Consider the following 25,351-nt stretch of genomic DNA (forward strand, 5'->3'; position numbering starts at 1 on the left):
ATTTTCAGCTGCTTTGAAACCATTTAAATAACCTTTTTTCATCAGACTAAGTTTAAAAAAACAGTAAAGCCTTTGATATTTTTACCACAAAGCTGCAGAGCTTTTTCATGTATGATGTCAAATTGCACAAATTTGAAAATATTCATTTTAAATTGTTTTTTAGTTATGCATGTATATGCACTAACTTTTACATACTATCACCTGTTACAGCGGGATAACATATTGTTGTAAACAATCAGTGTAATCAGGAAGATCAACAATTTGCTGATTTAATGGATAAGGTAGCACTTTATAAGAAATTTTTTAGCTACAGCCAGTTGTTTTTATTTATTTATTAGTTTTTAAGGTTTTTATGCCAGGTGATAGAATGTAGACCTTGTGATTGTCTCACCTGATTGTTTTATGTCTGCTATAAAAGCAATATACAACCAGCTTAAAATCAAGTTCATCTCTTCTTCATTATTTTACCATTCAGCCTCACTTATTCTTGTACTACAGTTTTACAGTTTCCTGAAGCAACTTACAGATGAGATTTTACTTAATGGCAGATATGTGGCTTTGAGCTCAGATAAAAACAATACAATAAAAAATTTTTAGCTACAAAACTCCCCTGGCAATAGAAGTCAATAATTTTTGCGCTCAGTCAATCATTGAGTGTTATATTTTAACAAATAAATTAAAACACATGGGTGAAGTAATAAATTTAAAAGCTTGACCTAATATTGAATAAAGCCTGTTATATTTGCTTGTTAAATATATCCAGAATTTGATTTGCCACTAAGATTTGCTGAAACAATAAATGTTTTATGGCATATTTAGAAGCAATGTTTGGTGTGAACAACTAATCAAAGGTGATTGTAATACAAATATGAACAATCTAATAAAGTTAAAAAGGATAACCTAGAAAGAATCCATAGTGTTTATAAAAAATTTATTTGAATAAACTAATTAGAAGGTAAATCAAACTTACAGACTTACTTATGGTCAGTAAAACTTGCTTTTTAGAGTTGTATTAAACATGCAGGTAGTCTAGCTAGGTACTCAACTCATTCAAGGACTCATAAATGAAATACCTTATGTTAGTAGACAGAACAGTAAGAGTGATGAAAGGTTCATTGCAGATAGATTAGAATACTAGTAAGTAAACTATCGACATTAGAAATGCTCAGCGCTGAGGAGAGCTATTATGGCTCACTGGCAACGCTGAGGCTAGCAGGACGACCCAGCCCATTGAGCCAAAAAGAACTCAGGCCAGACTGAGGTAAGGGGCAACAGGGTGATCTCGCGATTGGAGAGCCCGAAAACTTGACCGGTCACCCACTATCCAGTAGAAAGTAAGCTGAACCACCCACCAAGCCGTAATTTAAGAGATGAACCTACAGCCAAGTCGGTAACTGAATGGACCAACCTGCTACCAACCTGGCTATTTCGAAAATGAGGTATAGCCTGCCAGCACGAAAAATAAAAAAAGAATCTGAAGACCAGAGAGCTATAAAACACAAGCATGCCATAACTCATTGAACTGTTCGTTATGCATACATTTACTGTAATTGTTTAAATATTTAAGCAAAATATGTAAAGCTTTTTATACTCTGAAAATATTTGGTTCTTTGTTGAGTAGCAAACGTTTGCATTGAAAATTATACACTTATGACAGAGGTGGGATTTCTGGAACTTCCAGTTTTACAAGAGCCAGCAGACCCATAGATGAACTTGTGGAGACGACCTCAGGAGTATTAGAAAGATCAATGAGCACAAGCATCTTGAAGGGAGATCAGTTTCATACAAGAAATGCTTTATTGTTTGAAACATGGCAGCTCGCCTCGAAATCTCAAAAATATATCTCTCATAAAGGAAGACACAGGAATAGCTATCCGGATTCCCAGAAACGTAGATAGGGGTATGAGCCATCTGCCCGATGTGTTATGAAGGCTGATGACAGTACCGCTAGACTTGGTTCTTGCTTACCAGTTCAAATCGCCTCAACGCATGAGCTCGAATGACATGGATTGTTTCATAAGCCATTTCCAAAAGGTATTAGCGGAACTGAGGCTGCCATATTGCTGTATCTCCAAAAGGCTTTAAAGAAAGAGGTGAGTACTGCGCACGTGTCTACCAAATAGAAGTTTTTTTGACATAGACAGGGCTCAGTTCGATCTCTCCTAGGCAAGCTCAGTCTTAACTGAGTACCTGGAGAATAGCCACTAATCACGAAAAATAACTCCTATTTGTAGTAGCTCTAAAATTGATTGTAATTTTACAGCCCCTTTTAAAGGGTTTTACACCCCATTCTGGGTATGTCAACAATATCAATGATCTGCAGGTGCATGACCAGTCTGATAGACAGAATGCCACATATCACGGTTTGCGCAGCATACATTTATGCATCTCTTTTCTGTGTATGGTGGTTTCCACACTGACACAACTGCTCCGTCGGCGGCACTGCATAAACATCATGTAATCAATAAAACAAATGTAATAAATATATGTCATTCATAGATATGTTGTTCTCATGTGTATCCTCTGAAATCTTTCAGTTTGAGAGTTAGATAGATTGCGAGTATGATTTTTAAAAAGGGCAAATGTTCAACAAAAGCATAAGAACACCAAGCTAGCAATTTGAAGCCCACCTTTGATAATTAAAGATCATCATTGATCAATTCATTTTCCTTCCTATCTACAAGGGAAAAATAAACATAATTCTAATCATAAGCCTTATTTACTAGCTAAAACTGTCAAAGAAAAATTGAAGCAAATATTATAGCGCAATGAAACAATAAAAAAATTATGAAACAACGATTGGTGATAGCAAAAAGTTAAAATTTTAATAATTAGTAAATGTATTCATGAGTAGTAAAGTTATTACCTTTACTTAAGTATATCGATAAGAGACTTAAAGTTAAAGATAGATTTACCTCTATGCTGCTATCTTCCTCTGCAGCATCAAGTTGATGATGCCTGTCAGCTCTATTCATAGGCTGTCTGCACTAATCTTTAGTTACCTGATGCTCAGAAAACTCTGCGTCGCCTTTAATGGAACTGGAAGCATTGTTAATATTCTGTTGTTTGTCAATAAATTTAAGCGTAAAACAGCCAGAATTTGCCTCGCGAAGCCGTTGCTATGCAAACTAAAAATAATAAAACATGGCGTCGATAAACATAAGTCTAACGAGACTTTTCATTGACATGATTGACAATAAAGATATAGATGATACTTTCCAAAAATTACTTTGGAAATGTAACTGATGCAGAATTATCTGATAAAGAGGAAGGTTTTAATGCAGATGATTTTTCATGGTCAATTGATGCTGAAGATGATTATGAAGAAATAATTGCACAGTTAGAACAGTGAAGAGCCGTGAGAGTTCAGACTGCATTAGAAAATTTTATTCTTGAAAGTGAACGTAATGCTGGTTTGACCTTTGACCTTCTAAATTTGACCTTTCAATTCACTCTCTTTTTTTAAATATATTTGTAAATTGGGTCCAGGAGGCTCCAATTGTATAACTCAATTTAAGAACAACAAAATCAATCACTGCAGATAAGCTTGCTCTGAACTATCCAGTACTGATTTGGATATTGCTATCTTAGCAAAGACTGAATGCGGAAAGCTGGCTAGTAAGCACCCAGTTTCTATGAAAAGAGCTAATGATCCACTTAGAGAGAAAGCTAGAACTGAGTATAAACACCATAGTAAGCCAGTATGCAGACTTATGTTTGCATATATGCACACTATACGTGTCAACAAACTGGACAAGATTGTAAATAATTACAAGTCAGTCTAGTCAATCATTCAAAAGAAGCTAAATTGTGGAAGCAAGAAATATCACATACATGTATGAACAATCCATATGCTTGCCAACATTCATTTTAAGCAACAGCACAGTTTAGTGCTACTAGGTAGATTTAAGGAAATATCCAGACAAGCTACAGAAGTGTTGCCTTCTTACTTGGTTAAAATACGTCTACAGCCAATATTGTGAGGCAAGTTCTAATGCCGAATCATTGAAAGTCTTTATATTTCCCTAGTTTTAAATGACCGGAAGTTGCTGTTCCTTGCAGTTCACTGCTGTAAACCCATGCCAGCTCTCTGCTGGACATAAATGGGAAGAAAAAGTAACAGTGAAGTAGCCATAACCAGCGACAGGTTCCATCCTTTAATTTTGACTCGGTGTGGATCGTTTCCAATATGGATCATTACTAATAGAAAGATTTTAATTTAGCTGTTTGATTTTAGAATTAAGTTTCATTGTATTGCCTATAAGGTAAAAAGTATTTTTATATTTTATGTTACCATATTCTTGTGCGATAACAAATCAAATTTTTTGTATTCAACAAAATGTGTTCATCAACTTGTGGTCAATATTATATATAGACATGAAATAACTAGAACTTTCTAATTTAAATATTCAGATTCAGCATAAAATTCTGTTCTAGAATTTAATGTATGTATTTGTATAATTACAGGTAAATTTAGTAGTAGTTGCTATGGCGATTCTAACTGTAAACATATAATTACGTCACTCATAACTTTAAGCGGGATTTTCTCAGATTCGCATTTCAACCATTTTAAAGCGATATATACAGATTTTTGACTATAATATAATTGCTAACCAATGTAGAGATAAATTATTTTTTGCAGGAAACCTACTAATTTTTTTTTCTTAAACGGAGCAACAATCTGAGTTTTGATAATTTCCAGCATAACCCCACTTTCTGAGATCATTACCCATTTGCAACTTTATCAATTTAAAAACCTTAAATATCTGCAGTCGCTTGCTAGAACCTGATTGATCAACATTTTCTATTTGTTACCACTGAATAACTAAATCATTTGAACTTGCAATTTGGAAAATAAGTATGGAACACTACAAAGCTGATAACCTTATGATATGTGATTGCACAACACCATCCTCAGTTGCATATATACATGTACATACTGTACATTATTTTGTAGATTTGAGATCGCAGATATTAAAAAGTGCAAATGATCTGGCAGCATACTTTGAAAGTGGATAATAAAAAAGTTTCCCATCTCAGAAAGTGTTCTTCCTTGAGTTTTCTGGGCTAATTTGTGTAAACTACTAATTCTCAAACAAGCAATAGTTACAAATACCAATTTTATTCTATCAAGCCAAATGTTTAATCAAGTTGTATCCTGTTTTTCTGCAACTTTTTCCGAAATAGTTTGCTAATTTCAGTCTTTTTGTTTTATTTTAGAGCATGAATCTACTTTCAATAGTTTTTATGTATTAACCATTACACGTACCACTTGCTCCTATTCTGTTGAATTACTTTGAGACAAGACAATATATAGACTTCTAAAAATGCTTTGATCTAAAACAAACCAGGCTTTGTACTTGGTTATGTATGAGATCACACTGAATGTTATTTTGCTTTCATAAACTATCAAAGTAAAAAGAGTTAGCCAAATATTTACAAAACAGTACGAAAAAAATCAAAAGCAACAGGAACATCAATAAAACAGAATAGAGTATCTTTGATATATATGATAAACGTTGGATTGTAAAACACGTAGAAAATATTTATTCTTGTTCAAGTAATCTTTTCCCGTCTTACTAATTTTTTATTGGGATTGATTGCGTGCTTGATAGAAATATTACACTATGTAAATCTTCCTTTGATCTTGCCAACATAAATTGTTTTCCTTAAAAATATCTGTACACATATAAGGCTTTGAAATTTGCATAAACTATGAAGTCTTTATTATAGTTTAATTAAAACAGCTTTATATTTGTTTGGCTCAAGTTTCAATTAGTTTCCTGCATTATGGTGATACTTTCAGTACATTGTCATGTATAAAACTCTATTAGTTACAAAGTATTTTTAGTAGCAAAAACTCATTGTGTAGCACTATTCTGATAGCAGCCATAAGAATGCTAGCTAAAACATCAGCTGTTATAATTATATGTTTTGATAGTTTTCTATGTACAACCATATACTCTTGCTAAACATACAATGAAATATCTTTATATTTTTCATAGCTTCTGCTTATAGAGCTGTCAAGATGCAAACACTGATTAGTCCAATATAGTTTTAATGGTGACATCAAGTTTGAAAAGGAAACTCTCAAATCAAGCTTTGACTAAAGTTTGACAGTTTTGAAACTATTTGCCAAGTTTGAACATTGTTGTTTATGGTATCTATCGCTGTACACAACAGCTCATCATAGTCTAATTTTTTCTTTGCTAGCAAACAATATTCTATCAGCCGTAATTTTTCAAAAACAGAGCGATAACATTAGCTTCAGTTTCTACTCTGGTAGTTATGCCATGACTATCATTGAGTGCTATTTACTTACAACTGCAAAACACTCTCATGGTACGATTACCCTGATATACAGTTTTTCACCATACAAAGTGGAACATGACATGATGAATTTTTACCTCATCATCATACAAATCTTATTTCACCATTAAAAATTCAACAAATTTTTGCCCGAGTTCTAGTTTGGCACTCGGTGTGCTTATTATGTACATCCAAATAACAAACCCACCAAAATACTGTTTGCCGAACATATTTTCACAACGCCTAAAAATACAAGATGACGGTGTTCCTTTAGTTCAGCAATTCCTATGTGTAAAACAGTATTATTTTCTCATTTCAAACTAGTAACAAAGTTGGAGTTGTGGTTCCTTTAAGCATGAGGTCAGACAACTTCTCTTAACACACTCACAAAAATTCGCATCATTACGAAAAGAAGCAATATTTTGGCTCTCATGCTGAATTAGTTTGAATGAGATTTAAAACTAGTCAAGGCTTCGTAGCTATTGCAAGGCAATAGTATATTTAAGCAAATGATGTGCTTTTCTTGCAGAGATGTCAAAAATTTGCACTTTGAAAACTCATTAATTCAACTGAGCCACCGAGCACATTTAGATCATTTATTGAGCAATGCATATTACATCAGTCATGGTTTGTCACTCAAAGATTGCAGCTGCATTAAATAACTTGCAATTATTTTTAGCTCATGTTTTTTGTGCTAGTCATAATATTTTATAATAATAGTTTTAGTTCCAAAAAACTTTCAAATATTTTGGTAAGAATATAATTTTAGCTCAAAATCGATTTGATAAAAATGTGTTGAAAATAATTGAAAATGGCCATGTTCAAATTGACAGTCAAATCTAGTTGTCCTTATTGATAAGCATTGGATATACGCTAGCAGAGAGAGCACACAAATTCAAAAATGCCTAGACTGCAAATATTATCTCCTTGTTTGAAACTGAAAGCAATAATATTAAGAATGTTGCATTAAGAATGAACTTTGGTAAATACCACAACTTATACTGACAATCACTGGCCGTAAATGCTGCCTTTAGAGCCATAAAAATAAATGTGTTTATGCCATGGCTTCTTTGATGTAATGAAGGTAATTTTCCAAAAGACGATTAAAATAAGGAATGTCATTTTGATGCATGCAAAGTTGGATGCTCATGAACAAGCTATCTTCTTGCTAGAAAAAAAGACAAAACCATTAAGCAATGCCAAAATAAAGCATACCTAGATTTAAATAATTTGGCAACACAAATATTAAACATTTGTAAATGATAAATATGTAAAATAACTAATAAATTTATTTGACAAAGCTATCAACTGCAAAGTACAAAATAAATAACAAATAAATTATAAGAGGTATACATTATAAAACTATCTACTGTATTTCACAAATTTTGTTATGAATCAACTCCAACCAAAATTAAAGTGCAAAATGCACACTATCTGGTAGTAGGAGTAAAACTTTGACACTATTAACAAAATAGTTTTAGACATATATGTACATGTATGTGCCAATTGTCATGAAAAATCGCACACTCAGCATATGCAGAATAACAAAACAAGCAAAGATTTTAGGCAAATCTGTTACTAAGCTATTTTTATTTGCAAAATATTTTTTATCTCAAAAAATTATGGTAAATTGTCACAACCTTCTTTTTTAAAGTCTGTGTCAGCACCAAAAATCTAAAATATGCTCTTTTAGTGAAAAACATAATTTTGAAACTCATTGCAAAACTGTGAGAGCACGTGACACAGCCAAAGCAAATATATCGACTCTATTTATTGTTAAAATTTAATAAATATTACAACGGCATGTCATGCTCCAAGTCAGATGTCAAAGTAATTAAAAAAACATTAGGACATAGAAAATGAGTTGAAAAGCTTCAATAAGCATCATAGCTGTTCATAGGAAAGCTGCAAATGTTTTTCCTTAAGGCAAGTTGACATATTTCCGGTGAGCAAGAAGTTGGAAAAAGTTGAACGGGTAACCAATGGCCAACTTTTTTACAATGCGTACATCTGGAAATTGTGAATGCAATAAGCGATGCTTATGATGCTTTGCGTTTTATCGGGTGTTAATCTCTTATCTTTAATCTCACTCTCTTTAGAAGTTTTCTCATGAGTGAAAGGTTTTTATTTTTGGTAGGTGCAACCCAAACGTTGGTTTTAGTATCCAAAACTCAAAAAGTATTTGACAGTGTCAAAAATTGATGCTTCCTTACTTTAACAAATCATCGTTTTTAACACTACAGGTTGTGAGATACAGCAATTTAAGGCGAAACACCTCCAGCAGTATACCATTTCAAACATTGTACATCCATGGTTTAGCTGCCACAACAAAGTGCTTGCTCTTAAAATTAAATTAAAGAACAAAAGGTTAGTGCCTAGTAATTAGAGCAGAATTTTGATACTGCTCACAAAATTTTTTTTTTTACAAGTGCATGTTAAACGTACCAATCATAGGAACCAAATTAATTTTTATGACACGCATGATAACAAGACAGAAACCATTTTTTATGCAAAAACTACAATAACCTTGTTATTCAGAAAGTTTTTAGTATAGAGAATTGAAACACCATGTCAAAATGTTTTATTGTTTTCTTTTTGTAATTTTTCTCTGCACATGAAATAGCAATTAGGCCAACTTAAAAAGGCAGTTTGAAAAAAATAGGATTTAGTTTTCAGCTGTAGCATCAGATTATAAAGTTGATAAATATTTGAAAAGCAATAGACGCCTTAAATTTGTCTAATAGTGATAAAATATTTATATCCCTGCTACATTTTTTCTATTGTGTATCTAGAATAGATATTTTGAGATCCCATTTCAAAAATAATATTTTTGTGTGTTATTGAAGTCATTGTAAGCACATGAAATAACTCTGATGCTTATTTGGAAATAAGCCATTCACCAAATTAGGGTCCAGCTTTTATACTTTTGTTAAACAAAAAAGTTGAGTAATATAATTCTTGGAAAATTGGAAGCTCGACATTTGTGTGACAACAGTAAGGAAATCTTCATCCTCTATACATACATGTATAGCTGCTGGTGCATAGGGCATGGTCACTGAGATCATACAAAACTTTCACCATTCTAACTACTTGATCAAATGATAAACTCATGTCGTCATCTCGACAACCATTCGAACAGCGAAATGTTTTACAATGCTTTTATCAGTTCTTTTGGCATAAACTTTAGCCAACTCAAATAGTAAATCGTTTACGTTTTTTGCCTTTAATGGATAGTCAGTTTATTAAAAAATTAAGCAACTTTTTTTCATGAATAATAAACATGTGAATGACAAAACATATAAAACAGAATAAACTATATGAATATAAACATAGCAAACGTAGTTTTATCTATTCTAATAAAATAGTACGCTGTATATAACTACAGATGTTTGATATGTAAATTGATAGTAGTAGTACATCAGTAATATAGTTCCCCTGCTGTAGTTTACAATTATAATTTATATTTTTTGAATATGAATATAATGTATTGACTTTTAAGGACGCAAGAAACAGTTCACCTGAAAGCTTAGGTTATACACCCAACGCTACATTTACATGTATAATTTACATAGGTGTACCTGGTTTCCCAAAACAAAGTAATAGTTATGCATGATGTAGTTTTAGCTTTCTGTTTTAGCATTCCCATCCTGATATATAATTGCAAGTTGAAGCGATCTTCACAGAAGATTTTTGGCAAAACTCTTTTACTTTATGCAATGTTTTGCAAATCAGTTTTTTAGTGAATTGCAGCTAAAAGTTGCCATTGTGTTCCGTAACTTGCACACAGCAATAAATTTGTACCAACAAGTTACATCTGAAATAGATGGTTGGAATCAGTACAATATTACTGGTACTTTAATAGAAAGCACAGCACTAAATTGATGTCATAAGTATATTACAAGAACTGTATTGTGAAGATTATCTGAACTATTTCCGCTAAATCAAACAGTTATACCTAAATTGAATAGAAAATACAAATTAAGTAAAAAATACTGATAAATTTTTTTTCTTTTCTACAGTGTTTAGTGAATAGAAGCTCTGGTTTTTGCAAAATGCTTATGTAAGGAGTCAATCTCATGGTGACTTGTACAGGAATAGCACTATCAATGTACTTTTACACAAAAAATGTTAGCGTGAGCGTGCATGTATTTGTGTGTGCGTGCGTGCAAGCGTGCGTGTGTGTGCGCATGTGTGCATGTGTGTGTGCATGTGTGCATGGACAGTGTATTTGTGTGTGTATGTGCGTGCATGTGTGCATGTGTGCAAATGTGCATTTGTGAATGGGTGTAAGCATGCATTGGTGCAGGTGTGTGCGCATGAGTGTGTGTGTATGTGTATGTGCGCATGTGTGTGTACATGTGTGCATGAGTGCACTTGTGCATGTGTGTGGACATGTGTGCATTTGTGTATGTCTGTATGTGTTCATGAGCATGAGTGTGTACAATTGTGAGTGTATGGGTGTGTGTGTTTGTGTGTGTGAGTGTGCAGGCATGTGTTTGCGTGAGAATGTGTGTGTGTGTGTGTGTGCATGTGTGTGTGCGCGCATGTGCACACGTGTGCCCACGTGTGTGCGTGTGTGTGTGAATTTGGGCATGCTTGTGTGCGCGGGCATGCATGCATGTGCGCATGTGTGCATGTGTTCTTGAGGGCATTTGTGCAGGTGCGTGTGCCATTTTTCATGTGTGCGGGCTCATGCGCATGTGCATGTGTGCCTGTGCGTGTGAGTGTGTGTTTGTGTGTGTACGTTTGCACGTGTGTGTAACTTGCAAACAAAACTGAAAAAAGTTTTTTCTGATACTTGCAATAAAATATATTAATTTGATTTCATTGAATAATTCACTTATTATAAATTATTTACTTTAAAAAACTGTAAAAAAGCTAATAATTATTTCAGCTAATCAAAGGTTTTCTCAGTCAGATATATCTTCTATAAAGGCTACCACTTTATATAGTTAGTTTGAACTTCAAAGTAAAAATTTTTTGGATAGACGACCCAGAAAACTTGACATTGATATACAGAGTTACCACCTTACCACAATATTTCCAGCAACTTTTTATGCAATAAAAATGTTGTAACAGCAGCATTCCTGCGTATTTTACTAAATAATTTCATTACAAAGTCATAATAAAATAATTTTTAAAAAGGTTTGTGTTCACTTTGCTCAATACGATGTACAAATTCCAGAAGAGCAAATTTTACTGGGCTCTCAATCTGTTCACATGTAGAAACTTTTGTAGTAAAGGTTTTATCAGTGTTTAACCCTATTTTAATTAGCTACCTTTAGCTACCTTCAACTACCTTCAGCTTTCTGCTACTGCTCTATCATGCCGATTAGACTCCAATATATCCTCAAGAGCGGCAACCAACAAGCAAATAATTTTAATATGATTCAAACTACCGGCAAGTACTTATATTTAAATCTTAGCACTGAGATAGCTGCCAGAAACAAGGATATGCACTTTAAAGAGCACTTTTTTATTGGGGTGGATATATCAGTACAGAAAAGAAAAAAGCTTATAGATTGGTTTAACAACATTGAAGAAAACCTATGTTACTTAGATGTAAAGTGGTAAAGCCTGGTGGGTCGGTTGCACTCACAAATCAGGTTTTGACATGATAAAGAGAGAAGCTACTAAAGAGTGCTCACAAATTCAAAAGGGTCAAAAGAGTTACTGAAACATTGTTGCAATGGTAGCCAAATGCAAAAAAAGAATAAAATAAGGAAAAAAATGAATCTTTTTGATTAGTTTTTAATGAGCAGGCAAAGTTTTGCATAGGTTTAGTCAGACAGGCCTCAAAGGGTTCAGTTGGCATGTCATGTTTTGTAACTGTGTGTCTTTGTCTCTGCCATCTCACTGTTTCTACAGAAAAGGTTTGAGGATTGACCAGTTGTACTGTAAATTAATTGAAATGACTGTTAGATTTCAAGATGTAAAAGACAAAGATTTTAAATATCTATTTAGGTTATTGCTTTGACTACATGTAGATTAATCATCTTATTGATTCTTTTAAATGTAGTGCCTGCTCCAATCAAATCAAATCAGGTTTTTACCAATTGACTGATCGCTGAAGGTTGCATTAGCTCTATGGAACGTCTGTTTATTGCAGCACTTTTGAGTGCATTAGTTGGGATAACTATCTGTTAAACCAGTTTGAATATGGTAGGGTGGTCGATTGGTGCAAGTTTTAGAGTGTTGATTCACCAAGAATATTGTGAAAAGTTTGACTTATGTATACTTTAAATATTTTTCCAACCATGGAAACAAGGCTACAAACAGATAGACGGACAAACCAACATGCCTTTTATGATATTAAAAATCATCATTCCTCCAGATGGGCATTTTTGACCAATGGATCAATTTGTTAACCTTGCTCTATATAATGGTTTAGTTTTAATAACAATTGTATGCATTTGAGTAATTTTGCAGCATATATTCCAATAGTTTTTGAAAAGTGAGTGAATTTTCGCTTTCAAACTATATTATTTTTTCGCTAATTTTGAATAACTATATACAGAAGAGGCTGTGTTAAAAGGTGGCGTGAACTATGGCTCACACTGGTGAATGTTGATTTTGGGCTCAAGTTAAGATTACTTACATGTAAAAGACAAATGATTTCTGAATAATCTGTAAATATATTGAAAAAGCCCAAATGTGTTTAACACATCTATAAAACAGTTTATTACTTATTGTACTTTAACAAACGTTTAGCTTCTTCTGAAAATATTGGAGAACTTGTAGAAATTTGGTCGCAAAATTGCAATTCACACTCTGATGACTCTTATATCATTTTTGACAGGTTTGAATCTCAATTGAGGATATTTACATGTAGATTGCTAGTAAGTAAGTGTCTCAAGGCAACCTTGTTGACAATAACAACTCTATAAATTGAGAGATATGTTTAATTATTTTCAGAGTCATCAAACTTTTTTCTTGTCAACCAAAGAGTCTAAACTTCAAACTAAATAGTTTCTAGTAACTTTATTAAAATAACATTCTTTATAAATATTGTGTGTACAACTTATAGGAATGCCAGTATACACGAAAAGGCAAGCGTAAACAGTGAAGAATTTCTGTTACAGCAAGCTGAGTTAGCTTGAGCTTCTTTAATACGGTTTATTACTTGATCTTCAGCATTAATGTTTGTTTCTTCTATATCTTGTTCTTCTTTGTTTACATCTGTACTATTCTCGTTTGTTTTGCTACCGTCTACTTTGCTGGCTTCAGTGGAATTTTCTTCATTGCCCTTTCCTGACTCAAAGTACGGTTCTGTTTCTTCAGAATTGGTTTTATTGACATTGATATCTTCTTCATTATCATAGTTAAAATCCATATCTTTATCATCACTTTTATCATTCACATCTTCTTCATCACTTGTATCATCGATACCACTGTTATCACTTTTATCATCTACATCGCCATTATCACTTTTATCTACATCGCCTTTATCACTTTTGTCATCAACATCTTCATTATCACTTTTATCGTCGATACCGCCTTTATCACTTTTATCATCTACATCGCCATTATCACTTTTGTCATCAACATCTTCATTATCACTTTCATCATCGTAATCATCATTATCACTTTTACCATTTTCATCCTCATAACTTTTGCTATCTACCTCTTCGTTGTCAGTTTTATCATCATCATGTTCATTATTACTTTTATCATCTTCATTGTCATTATTACTATCATCATCAACATCTTCATAATTGCTTTTGTCATCGACATCGCCTTGATCAATTTTATCCCCTGCATCTTCAATATCACTATTATCATCAAAATCATCATTGTCGCTTTCATCATCAACCTCATCGATATCACTTTTATCATCCACATCTTCCTTATTACCCTTTTCATTAAAATCGTCATTATCACTTGATTCATCTACCTCGTCGTCTTCCTCTGATTCTGGGTCAACTGGTTGCACTTCATTATCATCTTCGTCTATGGTATCTTCTCCTTCTACAGGATCTTGTTCATCTACTTGGACACCTTTTTCCTCAGGATCACTGTCTATTAAATATAATAAGAAACTGTCAACTTTGAAAGCTGATCTTTTATCTTTAGCAAAAACAATCTAGGTAATAATACTCACTAGTATAAGCAAAAGCAGTGTTTAAGAGATTTTTTTTTAATTCATTTTTTACTGTTAACTATATCCAATCTAGATATGTAAGCTGAATGGTTTAGTTGCTTCACATATTAATTTTAGTGTTATATTGTAAAGGATCTGACTCTGGTAGCTGAGTCAGCTTTACTTCACTAACAAGGCAGACGCAACCTGAGCTACTGGTCTGCCTCATCCGAGGCCTGATTGACCCGCCAAGAGCGGTCAAGTCAGTCCAAGACAAAAAACCTGGTAGTCAGGCTTGCTCCAAAACCAAACCCCCGGCCTGCCCTCTAGGTCCCTATCTCAGGCTAGTCTAGATCCGCTAGCGGCTTGTCCTAGGACTTGATTTCTTATGCGATGGTACACCCGATCAAGTCTAGACAAATCCGTGGATCAATCCCTAGCCTTATAGAGCCACCCTGACAGCTCCGTCTGATGGTTACAATGAGCCTGCTTGTGCAAACGTTGAGCCAACCAAGCAAGCATCCATATAATCAGTTCTCGCAAGTATATAATAGTTTTATTTATAATAGCTTAAGCAACATGCGTTCACAAGATTGAGTGATATCAAGAACACTCATGCACTCACTGCGCTGGCTTTACATAGCGGTCTAACTCCGCCCACCAGTCTATTTATAACACAAAGAATGCATTGGATATATTAGGATTTGAACACAAGATAAACAAGATTATGTAATAGAAAAGGAAGTTCAGGAAATTCAGGCAAGTGCTAATAAGGATATAATGCGTGTAAATAGTTGGTATACATCCCAGTCCTCCACAATATGTTACCTGGAAAGTTTTAGAGTTTGTAGAAGGCAAAAAATTTGAGTTATGCTTACAAAATTGGCAGCAATTTATTTCAGCGCCTAAAAATTATTGCTACTAGGTTGCAGTGACTGTTTATTTTACGCAGTAAATTTTTTATGAAATGAGTTATAATCTATGTGGTTCATAATAGCGGACTGCTCAATTAAAATTTTCTTTACAGGTTTCAGTGTTTTTGGCTGAGTTGAATACAAAGATTGACATTGGAGGAACAGAACAGAGCAATTTAGGTGATGTTTTGGTCAGATAGTTTGAACTTTACAGAATGCTGCCTACCATATTTTAAATTGTCTACATACTCTAGCAGAGTCTGAACATTCTATTGGTGGTGACTTACGTAAGAAGACCTGAGTTACTGAAACAGAAGTAGAATTTTCTAGACTTCGATCCGCTAAGTAAGGAGAAATTGACAAGGCAGAGCAGTTGTATGCCTCATCAGGTTTAACTGGTAGATTTGCGTTGCACCAATAGAATGGCCCTGACAAAAATCAAGTCATACTCTCAACAACAATATTCATGCAAAAGCGCTTATTCATATATTTTGTGATTTGTTCTTCTTAATGAACCCTTCATTAGTTTTTTGAGGTAATAGAAGCAGATATCTTAAATAAAAACACATTCAAGCTCTACCATTTTCAATAAACTTGATATTATCAGCAGCATGCTGCAATTCAAAATGTGGATAAAGGTAAAAGTTGCCATCTCATATATTGTTACAAATGTTAAGTTAACATGAGTTATGAAACAAAACTCAAATATTTAATTTACATGGTTTTAGGAACAAACTAGGTGGTTGCGCCAAGCGATGACTAATGATTCTATGGAGAGAAACTTCTATTAACATGTCAAAATAAGAGACAGCTACACATGTACGTGGAATTTGCTTTTTAGTTAGTTTTATTGTCAATTTTGAATTCTTATAAAAGATAAAGATTAATAAAGTAGTTATCTCTCTTAATTTATAGGATAGGTAAAAAGATAAAATTCCTTAATTTATCGTTTTCAAATTGTACTTGAATATTACTACAAGTGGAAAGTTTGTTGATATAAATTATGAGTAAGAGTGTTTAACTTATTAAATTTCTCTTAGTCTGTTGGTTAAAAAATTCCAGGTATTTTCAAAGTTTAAAAACAGCAGAAAAAGTCATAAAGTACACGTATAATAATTAGACTGCAGGGTTTTTTGCTGATTAAAATGTTGGAAATAATTTGGACACAATTGCTAGGTTTCCATGCTTCAAATAGATTTGGAATAGATGACCACTAGCTACTAGTACTAGCTACTAGTACTAGCTACTAGTACTAGCTACTAGTACTAGCTACTAGTACTAGCTACTACTACTAGCTACTACTACTAGCTACTACTACTAGCTACTACTACTAGCTACTACTACTAGCTACTACTACTAGCTACTACTACTAGCTACTACTACTAGCTACTACTACTAGCTACTACTACTAGCTATTACTACTAGCTACTACTACTAGCTACTACTACTAGCTACTACTACTAGCTACTACTACTAGCTACTACTACTAGCTACTACTACTAGCTACTACTACTAGCTACTACTACTAGCTACTACTACTAGCTACTACTACTAGCTACTAGTAATATCTATTATAAACCTGAAATAGCTATAGTAGCAAGCTTGAGTTTATAAAATAGTTTCAGCAATTTGGATCGGATGATGAGCCTAAGTTAACATCGTTCAAAAAGACTTCATAATGTTTTACACAAAACCATTTAGTAGATGTCCTTCGTACTGCATTTCACAAAAAACAACCATGAGAATCTGCAATATGAGTATTGTGATGCATTTTTAATAAAATAAAAGTACTATTGAAACAAAAAGTATTTTGTGATAAAAAATATTGACTAGTATTCGCTCGGCTTTAGTAACTGTCCAAGGGATTTCAAACAGTCTACTATATGTTATTTTCTTAATAATTATTAATATTCCGGTTTTACTTTTTTATTTGAAATCTCTGCAGATTTACATTATAAATATATTATTTAAAAAAAGCTACAAGTGATATACAAAGTTAGTTTCAATTTTAGAGTTTGCATCAAAGTTAATTACAATTACACTACTTCAAAATAAAATTAGATCAGCATAATTTACATAGCAGTAGAGGATTCTGTTTACCATAACAGTAAACAACCTGAATTAGATCTAACTCAAGGCTGTAAATCAATTGACAATTTTATTGACATATGACCCCATATTGACACATTAACAAAATTCCTTATATCTAGTAATATTGTGTTTTTATCATAAAATGTTGTTTTGTTTGGCTGCATTTTTCACCACATTAAAACTGCTTTTATAAATGGGACCTAATTACTAGAAGCAAAACAGTTCCAAACTTGATCCAAAATACAAAAAAAACAGGTCATTACATCAACCTGTTGATAGTTCAGATCATTATTATGTAGTTATGGTTTTGTCAACCATATTGCCGCGAACTCATCATTTCACAGATAAAGTTTTGAAAAATCTTTTTTCCAAAACTTTGCTGTCTAGTTCACACAAAAAACCTTTTAGCAAGCTCACACATCTTTTGTCTACTTGCCAGATAAAACCTTACTTTAGTAGCAACTTACTATTTGAGTTACTAAACAGCTCAGATTGCAACTTTGTTAAAAAATTATTTTGTAAACCATTTCAAAGCCAATTATTGATTTACCAACTTTTTACCTTGTTTAGTAGCAAGACAGTTCATAACTTCTTTCTGACTAGTTTCTTCATTACACTGAAATACCACAGAAGAGTGTACGCTGCCAGTTGAAATTGTAGCAATTAGTCGGATATAAGCACTCATCCGAGATAAGGTAGGCTCAGATAAAACTCTAATCTCCAGATTCCTTAAAGGCTGTGGCTCTAAAACAGTAAATATCTACAACTCTTTCTAAATGATATGCGAGTGCTAGAACAAGGCAAATGACAATGATAAACTTGTTCTCTCTGTCAAACAGACTCTTTAGTTTCATCAAGGAATAGACTATTCATTAAATACGGTTTTTACCGAAAATAATGCTATGTAAACTCTGATCTGTTAGGACATCAGTGTAGGTCACCAAGTGTTTTTCACAAACTGCATAAATAATGCATCATTTGCACCTAAACACTATCTTATTGTTCTTGTTATATGATGATTTCTGAAGCTATTATTAACCAAACAATTTCTTCTATCAAATTTGCACATGAACTAAACCAGAGTAGAGTACAATTTTACAACTATACACAATATTTTCTTCATTATTTTAAAAAGGATTAAAAAACATTTTGAATATATTATTATTTTGCAAAAATATTGTTAAAAATTTAAATATTTTCCGGGAAAAGGTTTAATCTCTTTTTCAAAAAAGGTTGGCTATATCAACAAACATATACCAAATAACCAGCTTCTAGGGTGAGAACCCCAAGAAAAAAGTAAAGCTGAGATATGATCCACACACAAATAAAGGTGCTCTAAATTACCAACAAGAAATATTCTAGCTTTATGATGTCTTGCCACTGGTAAACTGAGATAAATTTTAGCAGCAGACTTGTCAAAAATTAATGCAAAAAAATTAAATCCTTATGATATTAGCCATTTTCTCTAGCTTTGTGCTAATTATGTTTGTAGACTGAAGTGAGATGTTTACCATTGTTAAGCAATTTTAACAAAAATGTATCATACTATCTAATAACCGAATATGAACATGCTGTATTATGCTATCTTGTAAATACAAGTGCAGCCAGAGCATAAAACACCACATAATTCAAATTCTAGTTGAAAGTGATGTAATCTTCACAGCTTATTATTATACAGCACGCAACACAGACGTGTACCGTTTTCAGCAAGTCATATTTTTAGTGAAAAGTTGACATGAAATAATATTTAGCTGGTTATTTGAGCAACATACTCATTCGTAGAAATTCGAATTCATATGGTTTTACTTCTGAAATAGCTGTGTCATATATGTAGTAGGAGAAGTTGCAGGACAAACCACTGTCTCCGTATGGTGGATGAATGTAACATTTGGAGACTATCTGTTCAAGCGATATGTCACCATCATTTGTTGTACCTGTAATGATTTGTAGCGCAGTTGTTTATATTTACTGTTTTTGAAGGAAGCTTGTGACTACTACAACTTTTATTTATGGTTTTATGTAAATATTAAGTTATAAACTATTGTAGCCTGAAGGTTTTAAATTCACTCAATTTAAATTAAACTGTGGAAACAAAGTGATGTTTCATATCATCATCACCATCATCATCGTCACCATCACCATCGCTGCGGTCGCCGTCGCCATTGCCATCGTCGCCGTCGTTGTCATCATCATCATCATCACCATCGCCGCTGTCGCCGTCGTTATTGTCGTCGTCGCCGTCGTCGTCATCATCATCGTCATTGCCATTATCGCCATCGTCATCATCATCGTCATCATCACCGTCATCACTATCATCACCGCCATCCTCATCGTGATCGTCGTCCTCGTTGTCACCATCGTCATCGCCATCCTCATCATCATCATAGCCGTATGTCAATGCGACAATGGACTGCCCTCATTTTGGTCTGATCAAACATCTCCAAGCATCTTTATTATTAGCTTTTTTTGCCAATCACTCATGTTCATATCTAGCTTTATTTTTGATAATTTATATTAAAACTTAAAAAAATAGGTGACAAATAGAGGCAATCCAGATAGTAATGGTACGTAATAGTTCTCAACCACCACATTGACTAGCTAAAACAGTAGATAGACAGCTAAATTGCTCTGCAAGTTTTGACTAACCACTTTTTGTGTGTTAGAATAAAAACTCGATTAATTATGTAAGAACTTTTGAAGTTACCTGCATAATCAGATTAATTGTACATCTGCTTAGCAAAACAAAAAAATTGCTTATTCTCAAAATGAATTTTTGATTTGGTGAGTAACAGAATATGGTGTAAAGATAATGTGTTTTGTTGTTAGAAGCTGCCAACCCAAAATAAACAACCCTATGAATATTTTTGATGTTTATTATCAAAACAAGCCAGGGCAGGTTTGTTTGAGAAAGATTCTATGACTAGTGAAGGATCTGCTAAATAATACAACATACTTCACCACAAATTACGCCAACTTTCACATACATTGACACATTATGGAATTTACAGTAGATAGCATTTTACATATGAGCACAACGTTTTCGCTTTTGGAATTCATAAAAAACTGCAAAATCTTTTGAGCATTTACCTTGTTTCAAATTCTAAAAGTTTGGTGAAACCGGAAAACAACTAGTTGGAACTTGTCAAGCTTAAACAATGACATTTTTCTAATTAAAACTAAAAAGTGCTTTGCTTGCATCTGATGTTTGTGGCTGTTTGCACCGTGGCCTAAAAATACATTTACCCTAATCAGTCAAAATAATATATATAAATTTGTTATAAACTTACACAACACTTAGAATAGCTAACTTTTTGTAAAGCTTAGGAGTGTGTAAAATATGAGGTTCTAACTGATAATTTACCAAAAATGTTAAAATCTAAAAGGGCTAAACTACTTTACATTGTAGTTTATTTGTCTTTAAACAACATAAAAAATCGCGCTACGATGGTGCAAACTTACCAGCTGGGCATCTAATAGAGTCTGAACAGTCAATATTGGTGTCTTTGCAGAAGCAGGAAACATTATGAGATTTCCAAAATGTATCTTCATGAAATACATAAAACTTAGTGTATTCTGCTACAGGTGGTTTTTCATCGAAGGTTGCAATGGATTTTGGAGAGCTTCTCACTGAAAGATTTTAGTAATATTGTTTGCTTTTGTTTAAAAAAAGACAACCGCGTATTAGGTCAAACTACCTAAAAATTGCAACCATGAAATGCATAAGAAAGAACCAACAATGTTGCATACTTTCAACATTAAAATAAACAAAGATGCATAACAAAAGCTAACCTGCCTTATCATTAATTTTAACTACCGAGGCGCTGAACTATAGCTTATTAACTAAAATCTATCATTTCAAAACTAACTGTTGAAGGAGACACTCAATGATAAAAGAAGACTCAACAAACTCTCAGCATACTCACGTAAAGTTATTGGAATTTCTGTCGCTCTGGAACTGTCTGAAAGCGATAGATTTAGCCAGTAACTTTTGATGTTTATATAAGCTTCAAACTAAAATGCAAATACAAGTTTTTCAATAAAAAATTAGTTTAATGTCTTATTAAAATAAGTTGAAGTATGAATTTAAAATGTTGCAACTTATTTTAACGAGGTAAATTGCTACTAAAAATCACCACATATTGATACAAATTAGTATATTAGGAAAATTATTATTTGGTTCCAAAAATTGTTTTTCCACGTGAAGATGTCATCAAGTAATCAACAATTTAAAATATTGCCTTTTTATAAGTCTGTAAATGCTATGCTATATACTATTCACAGTCAAAACAGGAAATTTATTGGTTAAAGAATGAGCTATTAGTGTTTTTGCATAGTTTGCTTTTTATCTAATAAATATGGCCTGATACAAAAGTAAGGCTCTATAAAACCGAACAAACAGACAGACAATTAAACTGCACGAATTTTTCCTAAAATATGAAATAATAAGATTTGAAACTTCTAATGAGCCATAGCTATATAAAACAAGTAAAAACTATGTTAAATATCACTGCCTTTTATGCGCGGTCAACCTACTGCTGATGATTTTAAGTATAGCTGTTTTGAAACTTGATAAAACTTGTTACTTGTAAAACACATAACTAGTTGTCTCACAAATAATGGTGATAAACGCATGAGCTGTTAACAAATAAAAAAACTTGAAGAATAATAACAGTGCTACATAAAAAAAGCCTAGAAAAAATCAAATACAACATTTTAATGAGAAACTAATCGTTTAACTTGATAAATCTTGATTGCATTTGAAACATACATTGTAGTAATAACACCACACTGCCATAGCAATCACAATTTATATTTTAACAAAGCATCAGTAAACATGCAAAATTCTTACTAAAACTTTATAAAATTTTTGGTTTTCTATAATTTTTCAATATACCACCAAAGTAGACTATAGGTTAACTTGACCTTCCAACTGCGTCTGTCTGATCCAATAAGAGTTGGTTCCAAAAAGGATCTGTTGATAATACTCTGTGTACAAACTTCACTCTGCCATCCTATGCCTAGCTCATAGTAAGATGCTGCACACATCAGATCAGACGATGTTGGATCTGCTGTCAGCTCGTCTGTATAACTTTTTATAAATATGAATTACTAGTTGTGTGTCGAGCATTGTTTGGGTAATAAAAAGTCTTTGCACAGAAAATTGATTTTAATTTAACAAATAACAACAGTTACCATTCTAACTTTCAAACTTTGTACCATGAAAAAAGTGTTTTGTGCAGTTTGAATAAATTAGGAGAAAACATAAAACAACTGTATTGGTTTTCAAATGTTGTCAAACAACTGCAACTTTCTAACTTGAGCATTTTTTTTTGCAATTAAAATAAACTAAAAAACAAAATAAGACCACTATAAGTCTTTAAATATAAATGTAAATTAATTGACAAGTAACAGCTAAATTAAGTCTGTTTTGCTACAATTACAATAAAAGATGATTTGGCAATAATATATTGATACAATTAGGTAAAGAGCAAAGTTATATCTGCTGATGGTGTAAATCTTTACATTCCGTAGAGCATTGCTGAATAGCCTAATCATACCAGTTCTTGGTCTAAGTATTACCATAGTAACGCAAACGGGAAAGGACCAAATTTAATAATGCTGATTGCATGTTGTTAGAAACAATCAGTTTTATCAAAAGCCAACTATATCCAACGTTTACAGACTACACTACTAGCTTTCAAATAGATTATCATCAAATGCAAACACAGTTCATGCTTTCAAGATTTGAGTTAAGTTTATAAATTTATTAGTTCTGTTAGACTGTTCTATAATAATATACTGACTATGTCATAAAAAGGAACCCAGCGTACAAACTCATGTCAGCCCGTATGGTTTCACTTTGCAATAGACCTTTTTAAAGCCATTTTAATCTTGTGTAAATCTTTGTTATAACAACTAACTATCAGCTCATGATCTATAACACAACATTGATCTATAACATACTATTGTGCAATACTATATATGAATATATGAGATGAGCGTGCACATATAAACAGTGCATAGGGCTTAACGGCTCTTTTTCTTTATGTAAAAATGTTTTCATAACTACGACTTGTGAAAGTTTTGCTATGCTAAAAAATCTTCAGACACTAGCATTGACTGTTTCTACAGTGTATAAGAATATTTAAATAAGAATAATAGATAAAAATATAAGATCAAAATATACTAAGGAAAGTATTGAAAGGCCAGAAAAGCTGAAATAAATTTAAAAACAAGAATCAGATTGCAACTCGCTAAGCTAACAACAGTACTTTTTGTTAAAAAATATTTTATCTTAGTCATAATGAGCATAAGGAGTAATTAGTAATGTATGAGCATCTTTAATTTGTAAAGTGAAGTGGTGGCCAAGTGGTGTAGTGATTAATGCAGCAGTACTAGAAAATCAAAGTAGCTGGGTTCAATTGTGGTGCTTTCAATTCTATGGAAAACATACTTGCGAAGAACTTTTTTCTAATGCTTTTAGAGTGACTTCTAACAGACAGACAAACATTGCTCTTATTATATAAAAATTGTTTGTCTTGGTCACTTGTATTTTTATATATACATACATATATATGCAAAATTTTTATTTTTAAAAATTTCAGAATTGTGGCGTATCATTGATAGCAACATTGCCGTAATTTAAACTTGGCTTTTGATCGATCGAGGCACACAACGCTTTTTCTATTGCACATAAAAGACCAGTTTATGTGGCAAACCTTAGGAAATATATTCATAAGTGTAATGATATGTTATTAAATATTTTTTAATTTATGTATAAACTAAAAATATGCGTTCAAACTTATAACAATGAAAAGAAAAATGGTTAGTTCAAAGAAATTGCAGCCAATGCTAAAAGATCTTTGTAATTTGTTTGAATGCAACCGCATTCAACTTGTGTGGAAACTCCTCAGCTTTGGCATATTTATTTGAAGATGTACAACATATTGGATGTAAGTTGTAACAGTTTTCTTGAAACCATGTCAAATATTTAAATTGTGCTGCCGAGTGGCTTGGTACGCTGGAAAATTTCATGCTCCATGAGACTGGTAGTAAAACCTTTAAGTTTTGTTTGCATGAATTTCTCATATCACATCAGCATGATGCTCGCGTCTTTCTGACAGCTCACTTAATAAGAAAGTAATGAAAAATTGATGTTAAATGGACTAAGTCATTCCATAACAAACATTATGCAGCGAAATCTTGTTGGTAGTAAGTGTTAAAACGTTTTTGGTCAATTACAGTCTTTACCTAAAGGTCTTGTTAGAATTTAAAACTTGCATGATACAGGAACGACTCAGAAGACATATGAAGCAACTATGTAGTCAATTTTGAGCACTTACAGAGTAAACAATGTCTGTCTAGGCAAAATAGTTTTAACTAACATTTCAAATTAAATTTCATTAGATAGTAAAAAACTTACTAGTAAAATAAATTAAAATCATATTTTATTACAACTCAACAAAAAAATATACAAAAAATTGTATCAAGGTGTTTAATGAAGTATATTAAAAAATTACTGTAAAATGAATTTCTTCTTAAGGTTGGCTATTACTATTAAAACTTGGCTAAAAACAGGCAACAAATTTAATACTGTTTGAGCTAAACTATAAATAATTTAAAAATTGTTGGAAATTAAGGAGACCTTAAATCACATGTAAAAGATTTTAGGTCGATCATTTTATAATTGCAATGATAGTAACATCTACTGTGTTAGGTTTGGGAAGGTTTTTCACATTTCTGAATTATTTATCTCGGTGACATAAATTAATAAAAAATAACGGCATAATAGCTACCAACCTTGACAACAAAATGGTTTGTATATGTTGTACAAGTAGGGTTTTTAATCAGCATAGAATTATAAAACTTAGTTTATTCAAAAGCAGATTTTATTTGTAATTTTTTTTCTAACTCAAAAACAAAGCAAAACCTTCTGTTTGGTCAAACTTGGTCATCT

At 32.6% G+C, this 25,351-nt stretch overlaps 1 protein-coding gene across 1 annotated transcript; it reads right to left on the reverse strand.

Moving 5' to 3' along the window:
* Positions 1 to 1,648: 1,648 nt before the first annotated feature.
* LOC137407795 (dentin sialophosphoprotein-like) lies at positions 1,649 to 20,916 on the reverse strand. The gene is made up of 7 exons (XM_068094177.1): positions 20,854 to 20,916; positions 19,513 to 19,804; positions 19,167 to 19,328; positions 17,956 to 18,138; positions 15,591 to 15,731; positions 13,433 to 14,328; positions 1,649 to 1,762 (listed from the first exon to the last, which is right to left on the reverse strand). Exons 1-7 carry the CDS (start codon positions 20,914 to 20,916, stop codon positions 1,649 to 1,651), a joined length of 1,851 nt encoding a protein of 616 aa, XP_067950278.1.
* Between the last annotated feature and the right edge of the window lie 4,435 nt (positions 20,917 to 25,351).

Source organism: Watersipora subatra, chromosome 11 (assembly GCF_963576615.1).
Source record: "Watersipora subatra chromosome 11, tzWatSuba1.1, whole genome shotgun sequence".
NCBI lineage: Eukaryota > Metazoa > Bryozoa > Gymnolaemata > Cheilostomatida > Watersiporidae > Watersipora > Watersipora subatra.